Source organism: Onychomys torridus, chromosome 1, assembly GCF_903995425.1.
Source record: "Onychomys torridus chromosome 1, mOncTor1.1, whole genome shotgun sequence".
Lineage (NCBI taxonomy): Eukaryota > Metazoa > Chordata > Mammalia > Rodentia > Cricetidae > Onychomys > Onychomys torridus.
The window spans coordinates 62353517-62376210 of record NC_050443.1 but is presented as its reverse complement, the minus strand read 5'-3'; the positions used below and the strand labels follow the sequence as shown (position 1 = coordinate 62376210).

Genomic DNA, 22694 nt, shown 5'->3' with positions numbered 1-22694 from the left:
CATCAGGCTCTTTCCACGTTTCTGTCACTAGTGGATTCACCTGAGGAGGAGGAGGTGGGACAGTGGCTCAGAAAGCATCTCCTCACACACACACTGTCCAGGCAGAAGGCAGTCAGGAAGGTTTGCACTAACCCCCCTTTCGAAAGAGGTCACAATGTCTGATATCAAGCCAGAAAGAAACACCCATGTTCCAGACCCCCAACCATGGCCTGTCTCACTCTAGTTCACCTTCGACACAACCTATGATGCTGCTGAGACACTGTGTGGGCTATCACACCGACTGTGAGGCTATCTAGTTTTCTCCTCCACTTACTCTACCAGCCACCTGCAGTGACCAAAACACATTCTAAGTAGGAGACAGTTGGCCAAGCCAACTTGTAAGTGTATACATGCACACACTCATACACACACACACACACACACACACACACACACACACACACACACACACCTGAACTCATCAGGGAATGGACACATGACTCACTTCTCACTTCATTCATTATAGGCAAGGGCCACTACCATTGCCCACTTTGATATTCCCAGAGAGGCAGCGGCCAGTGCTCACATCACACTGCACTAACAAATAGAAACTAGATACGGTGCATCTCATGAGACCACTAGGAAGAAAGACTCCATGAAGGAGCTCCCTGCCCGAGCCTGGGGACCTTTGCACCCCTTTTTGCACAGCCTTGATACCAAGCACACTCCTTGGATGTAGAGACATTTGCCAATGAACACCAATCAGAACTTGGACTAGCCTGAACCACCCTCGTGGCAGTACAACATTCTGGAATAGTTACTGGTACATTTTTCATTCGGGGTCACTTTTCTTACCGGGGGTCCTCAACCAGGTTAAGTCTCCCTGGAGGGAGCGCAGAGCCTGCACATGAACCAAGTGTTTTGTGTACAGCATGTAAGTTCTAAGACGCTGCTATTTCAGTTGTGAAACACTGTGATGGTCAAGGCTTTCAGGCTTCTGTGTCGGGGACCAGACACATTTTTCTAAGATTTAAGAGACAGGCAGACTCTGGTTCGAAAGGCCCAGGGCTTGAAGACCTTAGGGCCTAGAAATTTTATTCAATCCATGGAGATGGAGGGGCTGTTTCTTGCTACTTAGAAAAAAAGAAGAACTTCCTAGACAGGAGGACATGGAGAGAGAAGACAGTGGCCCACAGCATGGAAACATCTCCTTGATTATACCCCAGGATGATGTCAGCCCCGCTTCTCACTGGAACTCTGGGTCACAGCAGGCTCCCAAAGTGCTCTGAGCCAGGGGAAATGTGGTGTAATGAAACCAAAGAGGGGTTTGAGGTAACTGCCATTGCTCCCCACAAAATGTGGACAGATCCACCAAGTGCTGGCTGGAGTGAGGCAGGCCTGGGGGTCCACAGGCCACCTGCAGAACATCACAGATGCTCAGCACACACAGACCTGGCATCTCAGAGGTGGGACTGGAGCAAGAGACATCAGCAGACCAGCCCTGAAGCCAGGCTACCTGTGGAAGCAAGCCTCCACACATGCGGCTCTCAAACCCCACCAACTCCCCAGTGCATTTGGACAACAGCTTGGGGTGGACAAAGGGGATGAGGGCACAGCTAAGGAAAATCACCGGCTCCAAGAAGGGGTTCATCTCTCAATCGACTACAGTTATTTCCTGAAGCCAGTGAGTAATAAATGGGCCGTCTATGCTTTTCATTGGAAGAGAATGAATTACCTTAAAATGGTAAGATTACACTTTTTTCCATTAAAAGAAATGGAAAAAAGATTAATCTTTTTTTTCCCTCTCTTTCCATTTTTGGCAAACCGTGGAAATGGAAAAAGATCAAGCTGTTTCCGCTGCTGGTCTAAATGGAGACTCATAGCAAGCCCAGCTAGAGAATTAAAATTTCTGCCCACCTGGGAGCAAGTGGCTGGGCCTTCCAGGACACAAAATCCACATCATGGAAGACAGAACTTGCAGCCAGCCAGCCAAGACAATCTCTGCTTCCTCAGTGTTTGAAATACCCATCTGAAAGATGCCTAAGTGCTTGGTTTCCCACTGCCAGATATAAGCACCTTGCCACAAAACTCCTGGCAGGAAAACGGCTCTCCCAGCCAGCATCCCATCTCTGTCTCTGCAGTCTCAGAGCCCTGAGCCTCCCTCCACTCCAGCTTTTGCACGCAGTTGTTGGCATCTAGAACCGTGGATAAAAGGTGCACACAGTTTGTTCTAGGGTAGCTCAAATCCGTGTGCTCTAGATCAGGGAGCAGACACCCAGGACCTCATGGGGTCCACTGGGGAAGGCCACAGCACCTTCCACCCACCCTCAGGAGGCAGTGTTTATTTTTCTCTTACTTCTGAGACCTGGCCCATGAGAGGAGAGGTAGGAAACACAGTCTGTCTTTGTGAACAGAGAGAAAAGAGCATCCCTCTTAAATATTTATTATTCAAGCTCTGCTCTACACCTTGTGGGGGAGGGAGAGAGAGAATATTTTCTGTCAGCCACACACAATAGAGATAGAAACCATATTCTTCCTAAAACAAACTTCATTCCCTCTTGGCTAGGATGTGGTACACTTTCTAACAATAGAGGGTCCCATCTTAACCTCAGGAAAATTCTTCCCAGTACACTTCCCTCAACCTCATCCTAGTTTGCCCAAATTCCTACTCAAAAGTGTCATGGGCATACACAAATGTTGACTTTTTTTCATGTAGTAGCCATCCAACCCCATAATGCCTCATCTTACCCAGGTGCAAACCTCCCCGGTGTTAGTATTTACCTTGTGTGTGGCCACAGTCACACCTCAGCCTCAGAGACAAGGGATTCAATTCAATGACTAGTTACTACCATAGCCCTCCAATGCAAGGGATAGAGAAGGCAGTGTTGAATTGTGACCCCCACCCGGGACAGAGTCTGCTTTGAGGACCACTCTACCTTGTACATCTCTAGGTAGCAGAGGGAAGGTTTATCCCCTCTCCACGTCTCAGCTGACCTCGACTCCTCTCTCTCTCTCTCTCCTCTCTCTCTCTCTCTCTCTCTCTCTCTCTCTCTCTCTCTCTCTCTCTCTCTCTCTCTCTCTGAGCCTGGATGCTCAGTCGAACACATCCCAGGGAGCTCCCAGGCCCCAGAAAGCTGAGAACCTCCTCCTCTGCCTGAACCCTACCACCCTCGAGGGATGGCCTTCCTCCTGTGCCTGGAGTCTGCCATCTGAAACACACCCACTCCCTGGACACCAGTATCCTGGGCACTGTAGCAGAGCAGAGTGCCGGGTTTGTTCTCCCTCGCTGCCCCCCACCCCCCCTTCCTTAGGCTTCTCGAGTCCCATGTCTTGTTCTCAAGCACTGATTCCACACTTGACTATGAGGGAGACAAAGGTTGAAGGGGTGGTGAGCAGGGGACGCTCTCTTCTCAGGCAGGAAAGCTCTTCCATCAGGCCTGATCTTGACTGTCTTTCAGACCAAACCAAAGGGGTTTCCCAAAATCTCATTTGCTGGCCTTGACTCCGGGAATTTCAAGACTCGGGAAGCACTCTGTCCAAACACCATGAACAAAAGGCACCCTTGATCCCCTTCACACACACCTACTTTCTGGGAGTCGGGGGTGGGGTGGGGGATGGAAGCACCCCCTGTCAGCACAAGGCATGGGGTCTCCAGGGAGCTACTGACCTGAGGAGGACTCTTTGTCTTTTAGTAAATGCCCCAAACTGTTGTGTCTTTTGAGATTTTGTTCCCATGTTTTGTTTGTTTGTTTGTTTTTGTTTTTAAAAAACATAGCTTTTTTTCTTGCCTCCCTTGTAGCCGGGGTTGCGACCTGTCACTTTTTCCCGCTGCCAGTGGACCTTCCCGAAGCAGTCCCTCGGGCCTTTCTACTCTGCTGCCTTCAGTCTGTGGTAGGCTGGGAAATCAGACAACCGATTATGTAGTATCAGCAGTGGCTGTGTCGTGGCCTCTTACACTGTAGCGAGTACCGTGCCCAGCACCTCTAATTTACAGGCTTTAACTCTATCCTTAGAATAATTCTACCCCTGCTGCACAGAGGACAAAATCAGGACCCAGAAGTACAAAGTGACAGAGATGGGACTGTAGTTCCCTCTGCACCCAGAACCCCCTCCATCCTTCTTGGCTGCAGCCAGGGGTAGGGGAAGGGCATAACTTGTTTCCCATTCTCTTCCTTTTCTCAAGTCCAGATGCTCAACAGTATTGCCTTACTTCTTAAGCTACACCTGGGGCTACCAAGGCTCAGAGAAGGAGCCTGGCTAGTAGAGAGGATCAGAATGAAACCCAAGTGTCCTAGAAGTTGTTTCCACAAGACAGTCACCCTGAGATCTGACTATACCTGAAGAATTTGACTCAGTAGTTTATCTCCTAAACATGTGGGCGCAAAACCACAGCTCAACACTTTCTTCCTCTTCTCTCCCCTTTTCTTCTCTCCCCGCCACCTCATTGTTTCCCCTCACTGGTCTTCCCCCTCCCTCATCTTGTCTCCAGGCCAAGCTGGCCTCAAGCTTCCTATGTAGCTGAGGATGACCTTAAACGTCCAATGGCTCTGGATTCTACCTCCCAGATCCTGGGATTATAACAACACATCACTGGGCCCAGTTAACACAGTACTGGGAATCCAGCCAGGGCTTCATGCAAGCCAGGCATGCGCTCTGCCAACTGAGCTCCATAACCCAGCCCCAAAAGTTGATTTCTAACTCAGGCTCATTCACAGCAGTCAAGCATGTGCTCTAGGCCATGCACCACACTCAACCTGTACCAATCTATTTCTTTTGAGTTAGAAGGTGCATATTTGGTTCAGGCTTTCTCGCTCCAAAACTTATCATCTCAAAGTTTAGTTCTAAATTCTTTTGAGGTTAATACTTTTCCTATAGCAGACTAAGATATAACATTGGCATATAACTCTGACACACACAAAATTTTGTTCTCACCATGTCGAAATTACAATTTGTATTCATCAGAATAGACAGAAACTAGCAGTTCCTAGGCCCCAGCTCTGGGCTAGATCATCAGAGTCTCAATTTCCCTGAAGCTCTGCCCCCACCTCCAGCCTTGAACTCCCTGTGCTGATCCTCTGAACCTCCCAAGTACTGGGATTATCCAACTTAAAATTTAAATCTTAATCTATGATGGCTGCATTGCAAACTGCTAAGTAAAGTCTGTAAATTTTTTTTTTTAGAAATAACAGCCTACTATTTGTTACCACAGGTGAGGTATTGAAATTGCTAATCAGGGGGATGCAAGTTTATTCATTATCATCATAGAAATAAGCCATGCAATTTGTTTTAACCTTACACAACCTTACACCTTGCACCATCCACACAGGTCGTCAATTGTGTTTAATTAAAAAAAAGAAAAGAAAAGAAAAGAAAAAAGCTTGTGCCCTATTGTGAAAAAGGCAAGCACTGTCTATTGGGATGACTGGTGTAGATTCTACAGAAGTGCTGACCCATTTAGTCACCCCCTGACTGGTGACCCCCTCAACTAGAAACCAGGTCCAATGTTTATGAGTTGTTTTTGCCAAGACATGGGGAATGGGAAAGACATGGCTGTCATCAGAGGTGGCTTTCTGGGGACTGCTATAGGGAGCAGCTGACAGATGGCCCTGGGTAGAGCTACTTCTTGCTCTGTACAGCATGGCTTAGTCACTAATACTAGAAAATCAAAAGACTCTGCACAAATATAGGACTCCAGATGTTCCTCTAAGAATCATCAAGACTGGCCCTGGGCTCTCATTCTCCATGGAAGGGAAGTGCCATAGATCACCCCTTCAGGGTGTCATTTGTATGGATTTATAGAATCCCCTGGAACTGTGCTATACAGCCACCCTGCTCATAATCCCCAGAGACAATGGACTTCTACACTGTTTTTTTTTAAATTAACATCTATGTTAATATTTGGATTATGATGTTTGAAATTTTAGCTTATAGCTTAGCCATGTTGTTATAAAATACATAGACAGCTATAAGATATTCTGTATTTGAGATAATATAACACAGCCATTTCTACCAAGTTCTACTGAAATCCCCAAAGCTGGGTGAGAGGCTATGTATTATGGCTCTCAGGAATCATGTAGCATGTAGATGAATTCTGGGAAACTATTCTGTACAATGAGAAAGCCTTTCTCTTCCAATGCCTCCTTCTGCTTGGAAAATAGGAAAGGGCTTCAGATCCTTCCTCATATCAGCAGCTCCTGACTCCTGATTGACAAACATAATAATTTACAATTTACTTACAAATAATGATTTCTCACTAACGGGAATATTAGATGCTCAACCTGACAATGTTTAAGATGTTAAGGATGCCAAGTGCTCAGAGACAGCCTTCAGAGCTCAAGGCACCAAGGATAGGAAGCCCAGCGCCTTCATTCCACACAAGCCCAGATCCGTCTGGAGATGCCAAGAAATCTACCCCGAGTTGGCCCTAATTGTCGGAATCTGAACCACACTGTGGGACCCCTGTGCCCTTGTTGATCTGGCCCTTGCAATGACAAGAGTCAGGACTACTACCAGGAGCTGCAGAAATGGCTGTGGAGGAAATGGGTGACAAGCCTGCTCCCCGAACAAACTCCATCCTCAGGACTCTGTGAAGTTTTAATTTCCTCTTCGGAAATTTAGGTCCATAAATGTGTATGCTCACTCTGCAAAGTGCATGGCATTTTTAACTTGGAGGCCCTGCCTTCCCCTTTTGAATACATGTTTATTTTGCAATGTAATCCCAGGAGATTGGCACCCACGAGAGGAATGACTGGGGCCCTCGAAGCCATTTCTGAGCAGCCTGTAAAGTGTCAAGAAATTTATAAAAGTCTCTTTTATACCTAACGAGAAGTAAAATGTCTTAACGCAAGTCATCTGAGAGATTTATTTTTGCCTGTTCTGACTGCCCATGGCACACATCTGTTAATGACGCTCAGCCTTCTCTACACACTTGAATCGGATCTCAGGCTGTTAACCCTTAACTATCACAAAAGAACCTTCAGCAATCTCAGTGGAGAAGGAAAAAGAAAGCTTCATGAAGAGATGCCACCGAAACCCAAAACCGTAAGTGCATGAGGCTGTGATGGGGAAGCCTGAGCCTGTGTCTGGGGTGTGTACTGTCCTTTTCCCAAATGCCTCTCTCCTAATGTCTGCCCTTGAATTTGTATTAAAGCCTTCCTCTAATGCCTACAACACTGCTAAAATACATACACAGTAAAAAGGTCAAATACAGCCTGCTCTATTTTAATGTAGAGTAAGTGACAACCCAGAGCCTCACACAAGGTCCCAGGGGTGGGGAAGGTTCTGGAACACAGGTCTCAAGTGTTCTCTAACCCATGATCTTCTGAGACCTGCCCAGGGACAGAGTTCAGCTCAGGGACTTTGCTCAGCTTCCTTTTCTCCTTGGGGACAAAGCGACAACTTGAACTGATGAAACACCGTGACCATGTGCATGAGGGCTTGGACAGACACGCCTTTCTTCTGGCCAGGGTCTGCACTCCATCATTCCACAGTAGAGTCCCCTCCTCCACCCTGGCTCACATCCTTCGCTCTTCTAACTACCTAGCAATGCTATCGGTGATTCCATCTCAGGCCCACGATGTAGTCCGCCTAACCTACACCCTTTCAACGCTCTCTGCCCTTTTTCCTCCTCTAGAAAGAAGAAAAGATGAAGAAAATGTTCTTGGAATCCGTTTCTGGCAGAGTCTTCAGAGCTTTGCTTAAAATTGTTAGTGAAATGCTTGACATTTTTCCTTTCCTTTATAAACATTATGGGCAAATCATTCAGAATCCTAATGGAAAGTAATTTCCCATTAATGCAGGCTGTAAAATGCTCTTTTCTTTTGAAACTCTGCCTGGGAAACAAACAGTACGGGGCCCTTTTACACTCAAAAATTCCACCTACAAATCAGCAAAGCTCAGTGATGGACATGCGACAAGGGGACCCCAAAGGAAACTTAAGGAAGAGGCCAGCACAGGCACATGGCCACAGTGGCATTAGGGTGACTCCACAGCCTTGCAGAACTGGATACAGTCGTCCTAAAAGCCAGCTGGGCATCACCTGCCTTACAGTTTCATCTGCCGAGGGACAGAGCTCCTGGCCAAGGAGAGGCAGAAGCTTGGAAGCACACAGGCTAGGTGAGGAAGCCAAGGGATCCCTTGTCCTGGCCTGGTTCCCCTCCACCAAGCCAGACACACACGGCATTTGTCCTTTACCACCACACACTGGCTGCACACCCCATGATCATAAATCATTGAAACAAATCATCCCTAATGCTCCTAAACATTCTGTTACGCTTGCCAGGATTTCCTTGGGGGGGGGGGGGTAGGGAGGTAGGGGGTGGAGAAGGGTGTGTATGTGTGTATACATGTGCATATGTGTGTGCTTGTGTGTATGTGGTCTATGCAAGTGTACATGTGTGTACATGTGTGTCTGTGTGTACTTGTGTGCATGTGGTCTGTGCATGTCCAAATGTATGCAGGTGTGTATACATGATCTATGTATGTATACATGTATGTAGGTGTGTGTACATTTGTGTCATGCGTGTGTATGTGTGTGTGTCTGTGTGTACCTGTATGTGGAGACCAGAGGTCATTGTCACATGTCTTCTATCATCCTCTGTCTTAATTTTGAGGCATGGTCTCTCACTGAACCAATGGAGTTCACTGGTTCTGTACAACAAGCTGGCCATTCCTCCTGTCTCTGCCTTCCCATCCCTGGGCTAACTGGTGCACACTGCTACATCTGTGTTTTCATGTGGACATGGAGGATCTGAACTCAGGTCCTCGCACTAGCATGGCGAGCATTTTACCAAAATTGAGCCAACACTCCATCCCTGAGCATCCCTTCTTAATGCTATAAACGAGGACATCTGCAAGGGAAGGTACCTATTACTGCTATGTACTGACTGTGTGACCTACAGAGAACTCCCACTTGATCCCCCAAGTCCCCTTACTTATGTGTAAGATGGGGCCCATCAGTATCAGAGCTGCATGTATCGAGTAGACTGACTGACCAGTGCCACACTGGTGCAGCTGCTAACATCGTTACTGGTTATCAGGGTTTTATTCTTATCATCACTCTCGGTGACATCAGCATGAGGAAGAAAGGAGGCCCATGCCCAAAGCAACAATGACGACACCAGCAGCATACTGCAGGCCTCCAACGCTGGGGACCCTGTTCCTTTTCCTGACATTTCATTCAGACGCTTTATTCCTCACAGAATTCCTGTCTCCATACCACCAGTCTGAGACTGAGACCAAAGGAAGCTAGGTCCGTCTCACAGCCAGTAAGAGATGGTGTTCTGGGTGAACCTCATCCCAGGTCCTGGAATCCTGTCTCCAAGAACAAAGCCCCCATGGGTGTATGCTGGAAGGGAGGAAGGCAAGGCCAGAACTAGCTGGATGGCTGGGGTCGGCTTTATCCAAAGACAATATCCTGGAGGTGAAGGGTGAGCTTGTACTCACTTCCAAAGTTTCTGTTCATTTGTTTATATCCACCACTTTTCTAAACAGAAAGCTTGAAGTGGCTTCTAGAAAAATCCGTATTCAGAATAAAGATTCATTTCAGGCCCAAACTAGGCAAATCATAAAGTGTACAAAAACTGTACATTTCATCCAAATGACCAGAGTTCTGAGACAGGGAGGCAGGTACTACTGACAGATGACTGGGGTAAGAGACATACTCTGGGCTGGCCCAGCAACGCAGGATGAGTTATTCCCAGCAGACAGCCAGGGGGCAGTGCACTTCCTAGCAGCCGGAGAAAGTGGTGATGCTTAACAGGGTGTGTGATTTCCTTAAAGCAGCCTTGACACTTCTTCAAAGCTGCTGACTTTCCCAATGCGGGATTTGCATTGTTGAAATACCATGTTAAAGATATCTTCAAAACAGATGAGTACTGCCCATAGCCTAGCTCAGCCTATGTGCAGCTGTGTTTATGACCACGCCATCATGGGATCCACTTAACTTTGTTTTTCTTTTCTATTGAACTTGACACCTAACCGTGGTTCTGTATAATCCCTACATTATGACATTTGAATAGACATGCAGTATCTCAATCTGCCAGAACCTACTTAGCATTATCCAACTATCAACAACGTGTCAACAGATAAATAACTCGCCACCAGGTTGTTCCCATATACAATTTCTCAGAGTTTATTTACAAGAATATTCTGTGCTTAAATTATTCCTTTAGGGTATGTTTCCGGGAGTAAAGCCACTCAAGTGTACAGACACTTGAAAGACAGCTCCACAGATTTCCCAGTGAGTCGTGTCAGGGGTTGGTAAACTGTGAGCTGTAAGCCAAATAATGTAGGAATGAAACCCAGTTATCGCTCATTCCCTCATCTATGGCCATGTTCAATGATCTAACAAGGAAGTTCAGTAGCTGTTACAGAGACCACACAGCCCTGTAGAGACCATATTTACTGTCTGGCCCTCTACCAAAATGTCTGCCCACACCTAAGTGATTCTAACTTTTGACTCCATAGCGCTTGTGAGATTGTGCCCAAGTGCCACATTTGAACAGAAATGGAGTCTGCATCCCTCAACAGAAGGCCGTGAGTAACAGAACAGGCATTTTCTTCCAACAGCTCTCTAGTATATGCATGTGGGAGTTGTACTATGTCTACCCAACTCCTCCTCTTCCTTTTCCATGGTGACAGAATTAAAGGTAAGATCTGATGTCCAGCTGCATGTGTCATGTGACTAAGCCCTGGCCAGTGGGATGGGAGGAAGGTGATGTGAGGGAGTCACTTACGCTCAAGGGGAAACTCTATACCTAGACTTCCATCCTTCATTTCTTGAGTAGTCTCTTGGAAAAGGTGGTTACTATTACCTCAGTGTAGAAACTGTTACCAGAGCCGGGCACTGGCACAATAAAATCCTGCAGCCAGAGACAATGACTCAGAAGGCAGCAATGGAGAGAATGTGTGTCTAATAGGTATGAGAGCCTGTGATGTCTGTGAGGTCACAGCAAAGCATTTGGTCCAAGTTTTATGTGCGACAACTTTGAAAGCAGACCACATACCAGGAGCTCTAAAAAAGAAGATGGGTAAAACCAAGTGCTCGTGCATAGTACTTACACCCTGTAGACTCTGGAGAGCTAGCGTAAGAAGGCCGAGAATGAGCGGGACTGTGAGAAAAGACACCAGGAAAGAGCGGAGGTTGAGAGTCGGATATGAGGAAAACCATCCGCTTCAAGAGCCCCAAAGAACTGTCTCAAACACTTCTCAGAGACCTAACTCGCCCGCAGGAACCCAGGCATGTGTCAAGGGCTGAGGATTTGTCCTTCAGTCACATCTGTTGCTTCAAGTGGCCTCAATTCAACCTCTACAAGCTGAGCAAGCGTAGCAGGGGCCTGACAAGAAGGAAAGAGGTCAAGCTGCCTGAGGGACCGTGGTTCTGGGCATCTAGGATTGCTAGGAGCACACGGGGCAGAAGTTCACTGTGGTTTTGATGGAATCAAACTGTCACAGGCCAAGTGGTGATGACACTGCTGTGGGATGTTCCGTATGTCAAATGTGTTGCTCTGATTGGTTAAAATAAATAAAGTGCTGATTGGCCAGTAGCCAGGCAGGAAGGATAGGGTAGGCAGGACAAGGAAGAGGAGAAAGCTGGAAACAGGAAGGCTGGGAGGAGACACTGCCAGCCGCTGCCATGAGAAGCAACATGTAAAGACACCAGTAAGCCATAAGCCATGTGGCAAAGTATAGACTAACAGAAATGGGTTAATTTAAGATAGAAGAAGTAGATAACAAGAAGCCTGCCATGGCCATACAGTTTGTAAGCAATATAAGTTTCTGTGTGCTTTCTTGGTTGGGTCTGAGCAACTGTGGAATTGGTGGGTAAGAGAGATTTGTCCTGACTGTGGGCCAGGCAGGAAAACTCTAACTACAAATGGCGCCCAACGTGTTGGCAAGAATTTCCACCTAAAACCTGACAAAAAAGATTCTAAAACAGAGCTAAAAACAGCTTTCTAGTTGTCTCTCTCAAGTTAGCGGCAGACTGCCGGTTTGAGCTACTATGGCGGGTTCCTGGCGTGTGCATCTGACTTGCAGTGTGGCCAGAATGAGGAATCTACAAGCGGCACTTTACTCTGCTGCGTGGTGGATTTAGCCTTTGTGAGTTAAAAAAAAAAAGGTTTCTGGGCTATGCACTGCTTTGATAGAACTGCTTCTGATAGTTGATGGTACACATGGCTCCAGACCCAGAGCTGGCGGTAAACTGTACCAGCGCCATGTTGGGAAGCAGAAGTGGGTGGAGCCAGCAGCCACAGCAGCATTTCAGTCTTACAAAGATGGATATTACACAGAAAATCTGGTTTATGTTGTCTTTGGGATTTTTAACTACAGAAAAAGATTTGATTGTAAAAGCTGTTGAGTTAAACAAATATGTAAATTTTAAAGGTACCTTGACTTCAAAATTTGGATATAAGGATATGTTGCTTTGGAAAAGAGTCTCTGTTTTTGTTTCCACAGAAAGCCAGAGGGATTTGTTCCAGATTAAGATACATCAGGTTTGATCAGCCAAGACCACCTGAAAGGTCTCTGATGACACCATGGCCCAGATGATCCAACATCCAGAATGGTTTCAAGGCAACTGGCTCAGAGGTTTACCCTCACGGACTACTCCATAATCCTAAAATTTTCTTTGTATCCCCATAAGATACAGCGCCCCCCTCCAACATGAAGTAGTAAGAAAAACTACGCCCAAATTCCCAGCTAGCTTTGGAGATGGAATTGGCTCACTCCTTCTCTAATCCCAAGCACATTGTTAAAAGAAAAGGTTAAGAGCTTCTTATGTCCCAAATCAGAAGAGCCCTCTGGTGTGGGACAGAGAAAAATCACTATTTTATTTAAAACAGGTTGATTATAAATGCAATCTCTTTCTAAAGAGAAAAAGGGGATATGATATAGATATATTAGGATGAAAGGGTAGATTAAGGAACTTACTTCTAAAGAGCAACAACTCATTTAAAATGTTTTACATTGGTATAGATTTTAATCTATTGATACAAACTTAAAGTTAATTTTTTATACTGTGTGTATATTTCTACTCTTGTTTAAGATACTATGTTTGTACAGTTCATTTAAAATTGTAATGGATAATTAAAAATAGATTAATAACTGGTCATCTATGATAATCATACTCATAGCCATGTTAGTTAAGTCTTCTAGGTATACACAGAGATATTTCAGATAGACAGGTAATCTTCAAACACTTCAAAGGTCTACAGAATATGGCATTTAAAATATTTTTAAAATTTAGACTTTCTGGACAGTGAGGCATGTCTGCTCCTGGCAGCACCAATTTACTTCAGAGGGAAGGATGGGCATTGAAGACACTTCATATGGAGTTTATCTTCACCTTGGCAAAAAATAGCCATTTGGGCAAGAAACTGTTCTTGCCTGGACTGCTTGATCAACTGGACGTGCAGGACCCATAGAAAGGTGACCACTGAACTTTGCTTGACAAAATGGTCCTTCAGGTTCCCGCTTTGCAGAGGAAACTGCCAGACATTCTACAGGACACTGAGAGAAGTGACCGAGAGACTCTTACAGTACTTGAGATGGTGTCAGCCACATCTTAGGTGCTCAGAGAATGTTAATTAAGACTTTCTGATAGTTGGGAAGGTATTGTGAAGGTGTCAGACCTTTAAATATGGAAGATAACATAGGAGCTACAGTTCTTTCACCAAGGGACTCTCTGATGACCACACTAGAAGGCACTAGTACAGGATGGATGTCTTCCCAGTACTGGTTTTCAAAACTTCAACACCTGACTATTGGAATTGGAAAGGGGGAAACTCGTCAATCAACCAAAGAAAGTCCATCAGTTTCTGGTATATTCCCACCAACAGCCTCCCAGTACACAAGGATGAGAGCACCCGGCTGGAGACCTCACTGGCACACTTTGGACGGCTAACTTACCTGATATCTTTGAGGAAGTGCTGCTGGAGACTCCATTGAGGTCGCTAGAACTCGCCGCAATCACGGGCTTGGTATGGTATTCTCGCTTGGGGATTGAGGAGGAGTACGCTATTCTGTAACACACATGGGAGGCCAAGTCAGACCTCTGTCCCAGACTGCAGAGCCTCCACAGGCCTTGGCTTTTCTTGAGGAGGACAAGACCCAGTGGGACTGTGAGAGGAAGGATTGTGCACCACAGTGTCAGGGACATGACCCGGGTGCAGTTCTTCCATTCAGTTCTTTAGTTTCTAGTTGAAATCCATCTGGAAGAATGTCCTTATAATGTCCCTGAGGCTTTAGCAAGCAGACACTGCCCTAGGCTAGCTACTTTCTTTCTTCTCAGCTGGAGAGGGAACCATCCAAACATGACACCTAGAAGGCCATCTGAATGGCCCTCCCTCTACCACCCATAACTACAGCACGGATTGAAGCAAAAATCTCTCCAAATTTATTCATTACTATATAATCCTATGTAAAACAATTTCCTGTTATAAAGCCGAGTCAAAACATAGGGTAGGTTTAGCCCAATAATTTTATTAATAGGGTTGCTGTGCACACTTTAAACGATATTACTGATTTTCAGAAAGTAGGGATTGCATTGATCATGAAAGTCCCAAGTCTTTGTCATTCAGAAGATGCCGTTGACTATTTTGGTGTCTAGAATCAATCATAGGAACATGGCCTAACAACACTTTTTCATGGGCTTCACATAATTCTGAGTATCACCTGGCTCTCTCTGCACCCCTAGATGTTGGGAATGGAGCCCACACTCCACCCCTCAACAGGGAAACAGAGAGTAAACCCTTTGGCAAGTCATCAAGGAAACCACAGGAGCTATTTCTCAGGCAGGTAAGCCATAATGCTTGTATGCTATACACATCGGTTGAAAAAAAAAAAAAAAAAGAAAGGTGGGGGTGGATATTAATAAAAAGAAAAGGGAGAAAAGCCACTCCAGCCCTTTTACCCAGTTCTGCCCTCTTGTCCCAAGCTACATATGTATTATCTTAGCCTCATCTCATACCCAGCCTGAAAGCCAGCTAGAGAGAATTCCAAACGGAATGGGCAGGAGGGGCGGGGAGACAGATGCTGGCCGGCTGCACTCTGCAGCCCCTGCCTCAGCAAGGTGAGGAGGCTTACCGTATCGCTAGCTTTTTCTGCAGCTCCTGGAGGATCTCTGTGGACTGTCTGTGATAGTCTAATGCTGCCTCTACAAACACGGCCAGCTGGCTGACTTGCTCTATCTGTGGCAGAAGCACAAAGTTAGTCCATGAGGGCCCAGAGCCCTTGGGATGGCCAGAGCAAACAGGAAGCCTGGTGACAGCAGCCTAGCTCTGCAGGGCAGCTTGGCAACTGCCTCAGCCCTGGCCCCTTCCATCTCATGCCATCTCGGAGCCCCGCAATCATGATGAGGGTCACATATAGGGCTGGAGAGGCTGGGAAAAATGCTGGGAAATTGATTTGGGATTATGGATCTGCTGTAACTCTACCAAACTCCCTTTTACAGTTATATCTTAGATATCGTTTTTAATGCTCTAACACTCATGGATCTGAAGATGGCAGGTGTCTTAGTTAGGGTTGCTACTGCTGTGAAGAGGCACCCTGACCACAGCAACTCTGACCAAGGAAAACAGTTCATCGTGGTGGCTCACTTACAGTTCAGAGGTTTAGTCCACTTTCCTCATGGCTGGAGGCAAGGCAACATGCAAGCAGACATGTGCTAGTAGAGGAGGAGCTGAGAGGTCTCACACCTTGACTCACAGGCAACAGGAAGGGGTCTGAGACAGTGGGTGTGGCTTGAGCGATATGAGACCTCAAAGCCCACCTCCACAGTGACACACTTCCTTCAACAAGGCCACACCCACTCCAGCAAAGCCACACCTCCTAATAGTGTCACTCCCTTTGGGGGCCACTTTCTTTTCAACCACCACAGTGGGAGAGAGTTCTCTCAATTGTAAGTGAGACCAATGCTTGAAAGATATAGCTTTCTTTGAGAACTGTCTCTGTGAGTGCTTTCTAGTCAAGCCAGACCAAGAAATCAAGTCAATGAATCCATGATCAGAGAAAACAGGGGCAACAAGCCAGTCACACCTGCTCCAGGGCAAAGAATTGTTTTCCCTGAAACATACAGCAGAAAGAGATGAGCTGAGGAGACTCCATTATTCCTCTTTTCCACAAACTGACATGCCCAGAAGATCTGCAGAGCTTGAAGTGGGGCTTGAGAGTGTCCCTGTTTATCAGTGGGGTTGAAGAACCACTAGAGCAAATAAGGATTGTTTATGTCTAGAACCTTCTATAGCAAGGTCCAGAGGACTGTGGTGATTCCCCATCCCATCCACCCCACTCCCAGCCCAAATCTCTGGAACTCCAGATCTGGACAGAGATACAAATCAAAACCATGCATCCCAGGCTTCGCCAAAATAGCATTTTCTTAGGTAGCATTCTAACCAGCTTTGAGGTAAAATCTGGCCATTTCCTCATTCTGTTCTGTTCTCTCCCTGCACAGCCAACCGAGGACTTGCCTGCTCCCACAGACCCATGTTGCTTTCATGTATTGTTGAGAACTCTTTCAGCTGCCTGCCCTTTACTTTTATCACCCACTTCTTTTAAACATGGGTTTAATGTGCGTTTACAATATACATGGATCCCACTTATGCCAGGAATGCACTGGGCACATGACTAAGGAAAGCCCTGGCATTGCGCTTATTTTACCATGCTCTGTGGCCAGAAAAGCAGCACTGGCCTTCCATTTCCAAAAACCCAATAAACAAAACAAAGACAGCCTGGCCCCTGCAAAATCCTAAGGATTTCTTAAATTTCACCTCCTTGGCTCCTAAGAACACTGTTGAATAAGTCCAGCACCACAGCCTGACATGATCATGGCAGAATCTGCTAAGGAAACAATGCTGCTTCCTAGAAATGCTGGAGCAGCATGCTGGGTGAAAAGCTAAGACCTCTCTGTCTTTAGTAATAGTAGTCTGTTTTGGACCCACTCTGAACTAAGCTTGCCATTTGCAAAACTTAAAAGGACACCGAAAGGCAACTAAATGAATAACCCTTACGGACACGGGAGTGGGAGTCACAAACAGTTTCTCTGGAACTGCACCTGAACCTTACACTTGATAGCTGACTTTGGGGAGACTTGGATCCCAGAGCCCCTAAACACTTGGGAGGTGGCAGCAGTACTACACAGGGTGCCCTGGGAAGAGTGGTCAGGCTCAACTCCTCTTACTGAACGCCAAGACAAGTCAGACCCAAACTGGATTGTCTATCACTGTTGGGGACCAGAAGCTTCCAGCCCCTCATCCCCACCCCAGGATGTGAGCTGTGTGCTGGGAACCAGCAGAGATGGCCTCTGATTCCAAGGCTACAACTCAATTTAAATGCCTAGAGAGACAGAGCCACATTGAAAGCAACAAACTCGGGCCCTGCAGAATCCAAAGGCTGTCCCGGTGAAACACATCCTCCAATGGCCACATCAAGGAATTTGGGAGGCTTGAAGACACTCTGCTGCTGATTCTGCAGATGGAGGAACCCGAGCTAGGGGCAGGGGAGCTAAGGAGGCTGGAAAGGGTGACAAAACAGGCTGCTGCCAACCTCCCTCCCCCATCGCCAGATTGGAAGACAACAGACTGATATTCTTTAAGCCACAGTGCTTACAGACACTCTTACAGGAGCCATAGAAAATGAACAACACTGCTTTCTTCTCTTCTCCAAGAGAAATCTAAGGGTGGGCAACACCGTTAGAGTCTCCATTTCCTGGGGATGGAAGCTGTGGCCTTGAGACTCATGGAAGCAAACTGCCAACTTAGACTTATGCTATGCCTCCTTGGTCTTCTCTGAGATGGGGCCTGGGAAGTAACAGGCAATAGGAACTCAACCCCTCCCATGACGGACAATGAATGCTGTATAAGAACCTGTGCACCTATGCACACATCTAATTCTCTAACCTCTCTTTGGCTGCAAATCAATGCATAAGTACCAGAATATAAGGCTTCTGGTCCTAGGGGTAGAGATAGATCAGAGATGCCAGGGGACTAGAGTCCCCCTGAGCTGTGGAAACCTCAGGGACACTCATGTGGGAGCTGAACATGAGTCAGGCCATGTGAGCCAACTGCAATGGACCTGGGATTAGCCAAAGAAAGAGGGCTCAAAGACTACAGCTTGCAAAGGCCTTCTAGCTCAACTGTCTGCAGGAGGACCACAGAAATGGGCAGCTGAGAAGAAACAGGCTGTGATACCCCAACCCCAGATGCCTGGAAGCCACAGTATGATTTGCATGAATGGATAAAAAATGCAAATCTTTGGAAGCTGGCAAGCAAGCCTCTTTCAGAGCTGAAGCCCATGTTTGCTAGGAGAGGGTCATCTTCTATTTCGAATGGGGTCATCCAAGTGACTTCTCACTGCTGTGCTTCAGATTGCTGCTCCTTTGGAGTCCCCAGAGGAACTAGAGGGAATGTCTGGTCATAAACAGAGATGCTTCTTCCAGTGAATCTGTACCTGTAATCCCAGAGCTGGGGAGGTAGAGACAGGAGGACCCCTGGGGTTTGCTGGCAGCCAGTCTAGCCAAATAGGTAAACTCCAGGTTCAGTAGGAGACCATGTTTCCAAAGTAAGGTGGAGAGTGATGCAGGAAGACACCCAAAGTCAACATGTAGCCTCCACCTGTGTACATGTACTCACACACACAAACACATACAGAGACAAACACAGAGAGACAGACACACACACACACACACACAAACATGCACAGAGACAGACACAGACAGAGAGACAGACACACACAAACACACACAGAGACAGACACAGAGAGACAGACAGACACAGACAGAGAGACACACACACAAACATGCACAGAGACAGACAGACAGACACACACACACATACACAGAGACAGACAGAGAAACAGACACAGACACACACACAAACATGCACAGAGACAGACAGAGACACACATGCACACATACACACACACACACAAACACAGATCTAAAAAACAAACAAACAAACAAACAAAACTTCTCTGGACCAATGGAAAAAAACAAGGAATCTGGAATCTAGTAATTCCATTGGTTCTATGGATGAAAAGAGGCTTCTGGCTGGGGAATCTGTCAGCTTGTGAATGTCACAAGAGCCTGGCCTCTCTAGGCTGGACTAGATATTTTTAAAATGTAATGTGTCTGGTTTCTTCTCAGATCAAAGGCTGACATTTAATCATGCCAAGTTGTAAGGAATAAACTTCTCAGAGGAAGGTTAAACCTGTGGGTGAGATGGCATTCCCAAGAAATGGCAATGGTTCCTCAGAACCACCCTCCTGCCTGCTGCAGCCCTATCTGAGTGTGAACTGTAGTGGGCACACGGCCTTCTCCAAAAGGCAGTCCACTCTGGGTGCCAGTCACAATCTGACACAAAAGGAGTTAGTCATCGGCCTGGCCCTCCAAGATCCCTAGGAATCAAGAGAGCCAAAACCACTCCCTTGCTTAAATGGCTGCCTGAGGAAGAATGGAGTCACTTGGCCTCAACTCAGAAGTGAGATCCTCCAGGCCTTGAATCCAGCTCTTTCCAACAATATCAGCAAAGATTGCAATGTGGGGTGAAAGGCCACTCTCTACCTTACCATTCCCTAATCTTCCTGAAATAGATGAGTAAATCAATGTGACATTTGTCTAGGAATGGTGGAATGAACAACTCAAGTTCCCATGCCATGCCTTCCTTTGTTCCACACCAAAGGTAGATGAGGAATCTAATTTGTGAGATGGGGGAGCATGCCAAACTACCAGAATACCTGAACTACTCCAAGTTCTGAACTGTTTTCTTCAAGAAAGCAGTCTGTGAAAGTGGCCAAGAGATCCCAGATGCAGCTGGGTTTCTGAATGGAGGTTTAGATTTCCAGATCTAGCTAGACATGTATGTGGGTGCCGGGATGGTCTGGGAGTCCAGCTGGGCTCACCTGCTGGTTTCTCAGTTACAAGAATGTAGACTGGAGAAGGTTTCTATGGTTTGAAAGAAAGCATTGTATATACACTGTAAGTTTGAAGACAGAGGTGTGAACCTACTTCTACAAATAGTTTTTACTACAAACAAAAATGTAGTAAAAACTTCTACAGATAAATAGTTATATTTAATTTACACTTGGAGACCCAGGAAAGACTAAGTCTGTTCATTCCAGTCAAAGCTCCTCTCAGGCACAGCTTTGGCAAACACTTTTTTTCTATGCGTGTGCTGGTAAACAGTTGCTGTCTTAGGGCTGGAGACATGGCTCAGCACTTAAGAGCAATAAACTGCTCTTGCAGAGGACCCTGGGTTGACTCCCAGCACCCACATGATGCTCCCAACTCTTTGTAACTCTAGGATCAGGGGATCTGGTGCCCCCTGTTGGCCTCCATGGGTACTGCTCTCACTGTCTTTTAGTGCTCTTATATTGTACCTTATCTAGGACAGCGGGAGATGAAGGCTAGGGATGGTGGGTCCAACTGCCCTCTGGAGGGTGAGGTTTGAGCCCTGGAATTCCTGGTGCCACAGAAACATAGGCAGGAGGTAATCAAGGATGGAGCACATCATCTCAAATACTTCCTCTCCCTCACGTTCCTCACTGTTCATTCATTTCTTTAGAGTAAGTGCTTACAAATCCTGATTCCATTCTCTCCTACAACTGGGATTGGAACCGGCCCTTAACACTGAGCCTTACTCTGCCCCATAACTGTTCTCACGGTCAGAAGCCTGGTGAGGGCTCCTCAGCCAGTGTCAGCACTGTATATGGTGTTTGGGTGGAGGAGCCAGCCAGCACCCATCAACTGAGGTTGGAGAGAGAGAAGGTGAGATTTTGAGACTCTGGCCCTGAGCTATATAACCTCCAACATGGCTGATCAAAAGGACTATAATTACATCAAATACCTGACTTCTTTGTCAACTTCTCTGTTAGACAGAACCCAAACCAGTGTCCGCTGTATCTGAGATTCCCAGCTCCTCCTAACAATGGCATAAACATCTCCCACTTGTGCTTGGAGGAAGCCAGGGATCTTCTGCCGTCTGCTACCATGCTCTTCCTGAAACCATATTCTAATAGTCTGGCCCCCAATTTCCAACAGGTGCAATGCTAATTGTGTCATAGTTTGAATATGAAATGTCCTTCCAGGACCATGCACTGATGTTTTGATCCAAAGATGGCAATATTTTTGATAACTTATGGAACTTCAAGAGATTAAGCCTAGAGTTTGGAGGAAATAAGATATAGGAGAGGGTAATACTATATCGTATTCTGTATCTTGTCCTAGGGCTGACTCAACCTCTCTTCCCTCTCCCTCTCTCTGCCTCCCACCCTGAATCTGATCACTACAACAGTAGCATTTCTGTCTCACCATGATGCTCCATGTCACCATAACACAGAACTAATGGAGCCAGCTGACCATGGCTGAGACCTCTAACCCCTGAGGTTAAGCTCACCATCCCTCCTTTTAAGTTGTTCTCTCAAGTAATAAGTATAGTACATGTAAGTCTGGCCAATTCAGGGTCTAAGCGCTGTCAAATCCATCAGGCAGAGCCAAGGGTTGCAAACATACTATGTTTGACAATTATTAAATAGGTCTAGTAGTGTTTACTTGGCACCATGATGATATCCTGGGGGGAAATCCAGCCATCACCAACTACCCTGAAGCCCAGCTTCCCAATCATGGAAAGAAGTAGACATGGCTGGAAAGGCTGAGTGACAAAGGATAGACATGAAGTTGGTGACCAAGAAGTATCTCTGTGGATGACATGACCATGGCCTTGGCTTCGTCAGGGAGATAGACCAAAGCCAAGGTGAGAGTTAAAACAAACAAACAAACAAACACCCAACCTTAGCATGTATTTTTATCACTTCCCCCCATAACCAGATCACACCTACAGTTCACCACCAGCAGAGGGCAGCACTGGCATTAGCTTGTGGGATAGCAGTGGTCGACCGGAGGTTTTTTATACATTATCTGGTCAACAGGAGAGAGACTGCCAGGCCACACAGACCTGGAAAGGACGAGGGGGACCCCTTTCCTTCCAGGTCTAAACGCTGCCATCTCATGAAGAGAAGGAAGACAGTCTGCTGGATGATACCATGACGGGTGGTTCTCCTTAGCTAGAACCTGGCAGTGGGAAAGGGTGAAAGCAGGTGTCCTGTGGTGCCATCAACAACACGCTGGGGAAACAATGGCCCTCACCATCATCATTGCTAAAGTCCTCATCACCGTGGCCGCCATGACCGCCATGACCGCAGGGTCCTGGATGAGACAGTGAAGGAAGAACCTGGTGCTGAGGACCTGGAGGACCCTTCGCTGTCTCACTTCATGGTCTCTTGTAATCTCAGGGTCCAGTGGTCAGAGGCTTATGACAAAGGATCGGGCAGAGAATAGAGGGGCACCTCCGCTATCAGCCAAGTTGTGGATCCTAGGAGGGGAACAAGGGGAGCCCCACTTACAGGAGTGTTGCCTTCTCACCTGGGGGTCAATTCCTTAGAGGCACCCTGCAGTCATGTCTGAACTGGGCCCACTCCAGGACCCCTCTGAAGCCCTGGGATAAAACTAGGTCCTAGGGGTTTCTGAATTCTGTTAATATAGAGAAAGCACAGATCTCTTGGGCCAAATGTCAAAGCCAGCATGGCTGAGACAGCCTTTCTGCACAGAGAACTTGGGTGGGGGAGGGGAACACTGTCATTCAGTGTCACCCTGGACCAGTCTGAGGATGACGATTTAGGAGAGAGGCCAGGGGTGGAACCACCCAGCAATGCCTGGTGGCTAGGAA

The 22694-nt window shown here is 46.7% G+C and overlaps 1 protein-coding gene across 2 annotated transcripts in view; it reads right to left on the bottom strand.

Moving 5' to 3' along the window:
• Nucleotides 1-22694, bottom strand: part of Sh3gl3 (SH3 domain containing GRB2 like 3, endophilin A3) — a 126357-nt gene that overhangs the window by 5229 nt on the left and 98434 nt on the right. For both annotated transcript variants that reach the window (XM_036185873.1, XM_036185881.1), the window contains 2 exons: nt 15064-15167; nt 13888-14000 (listed from right to left, as the gene is read on the bottom strand). In XM_036185873.1, the coding sequence (XP_036041766.1) occupies nt 13888-14000; nt 15064-15167 (217 nt within the window). The remainder of the gene's footprint in view (nt 1-13887; nt 14001-15063; nt 15168-22694) is intronic.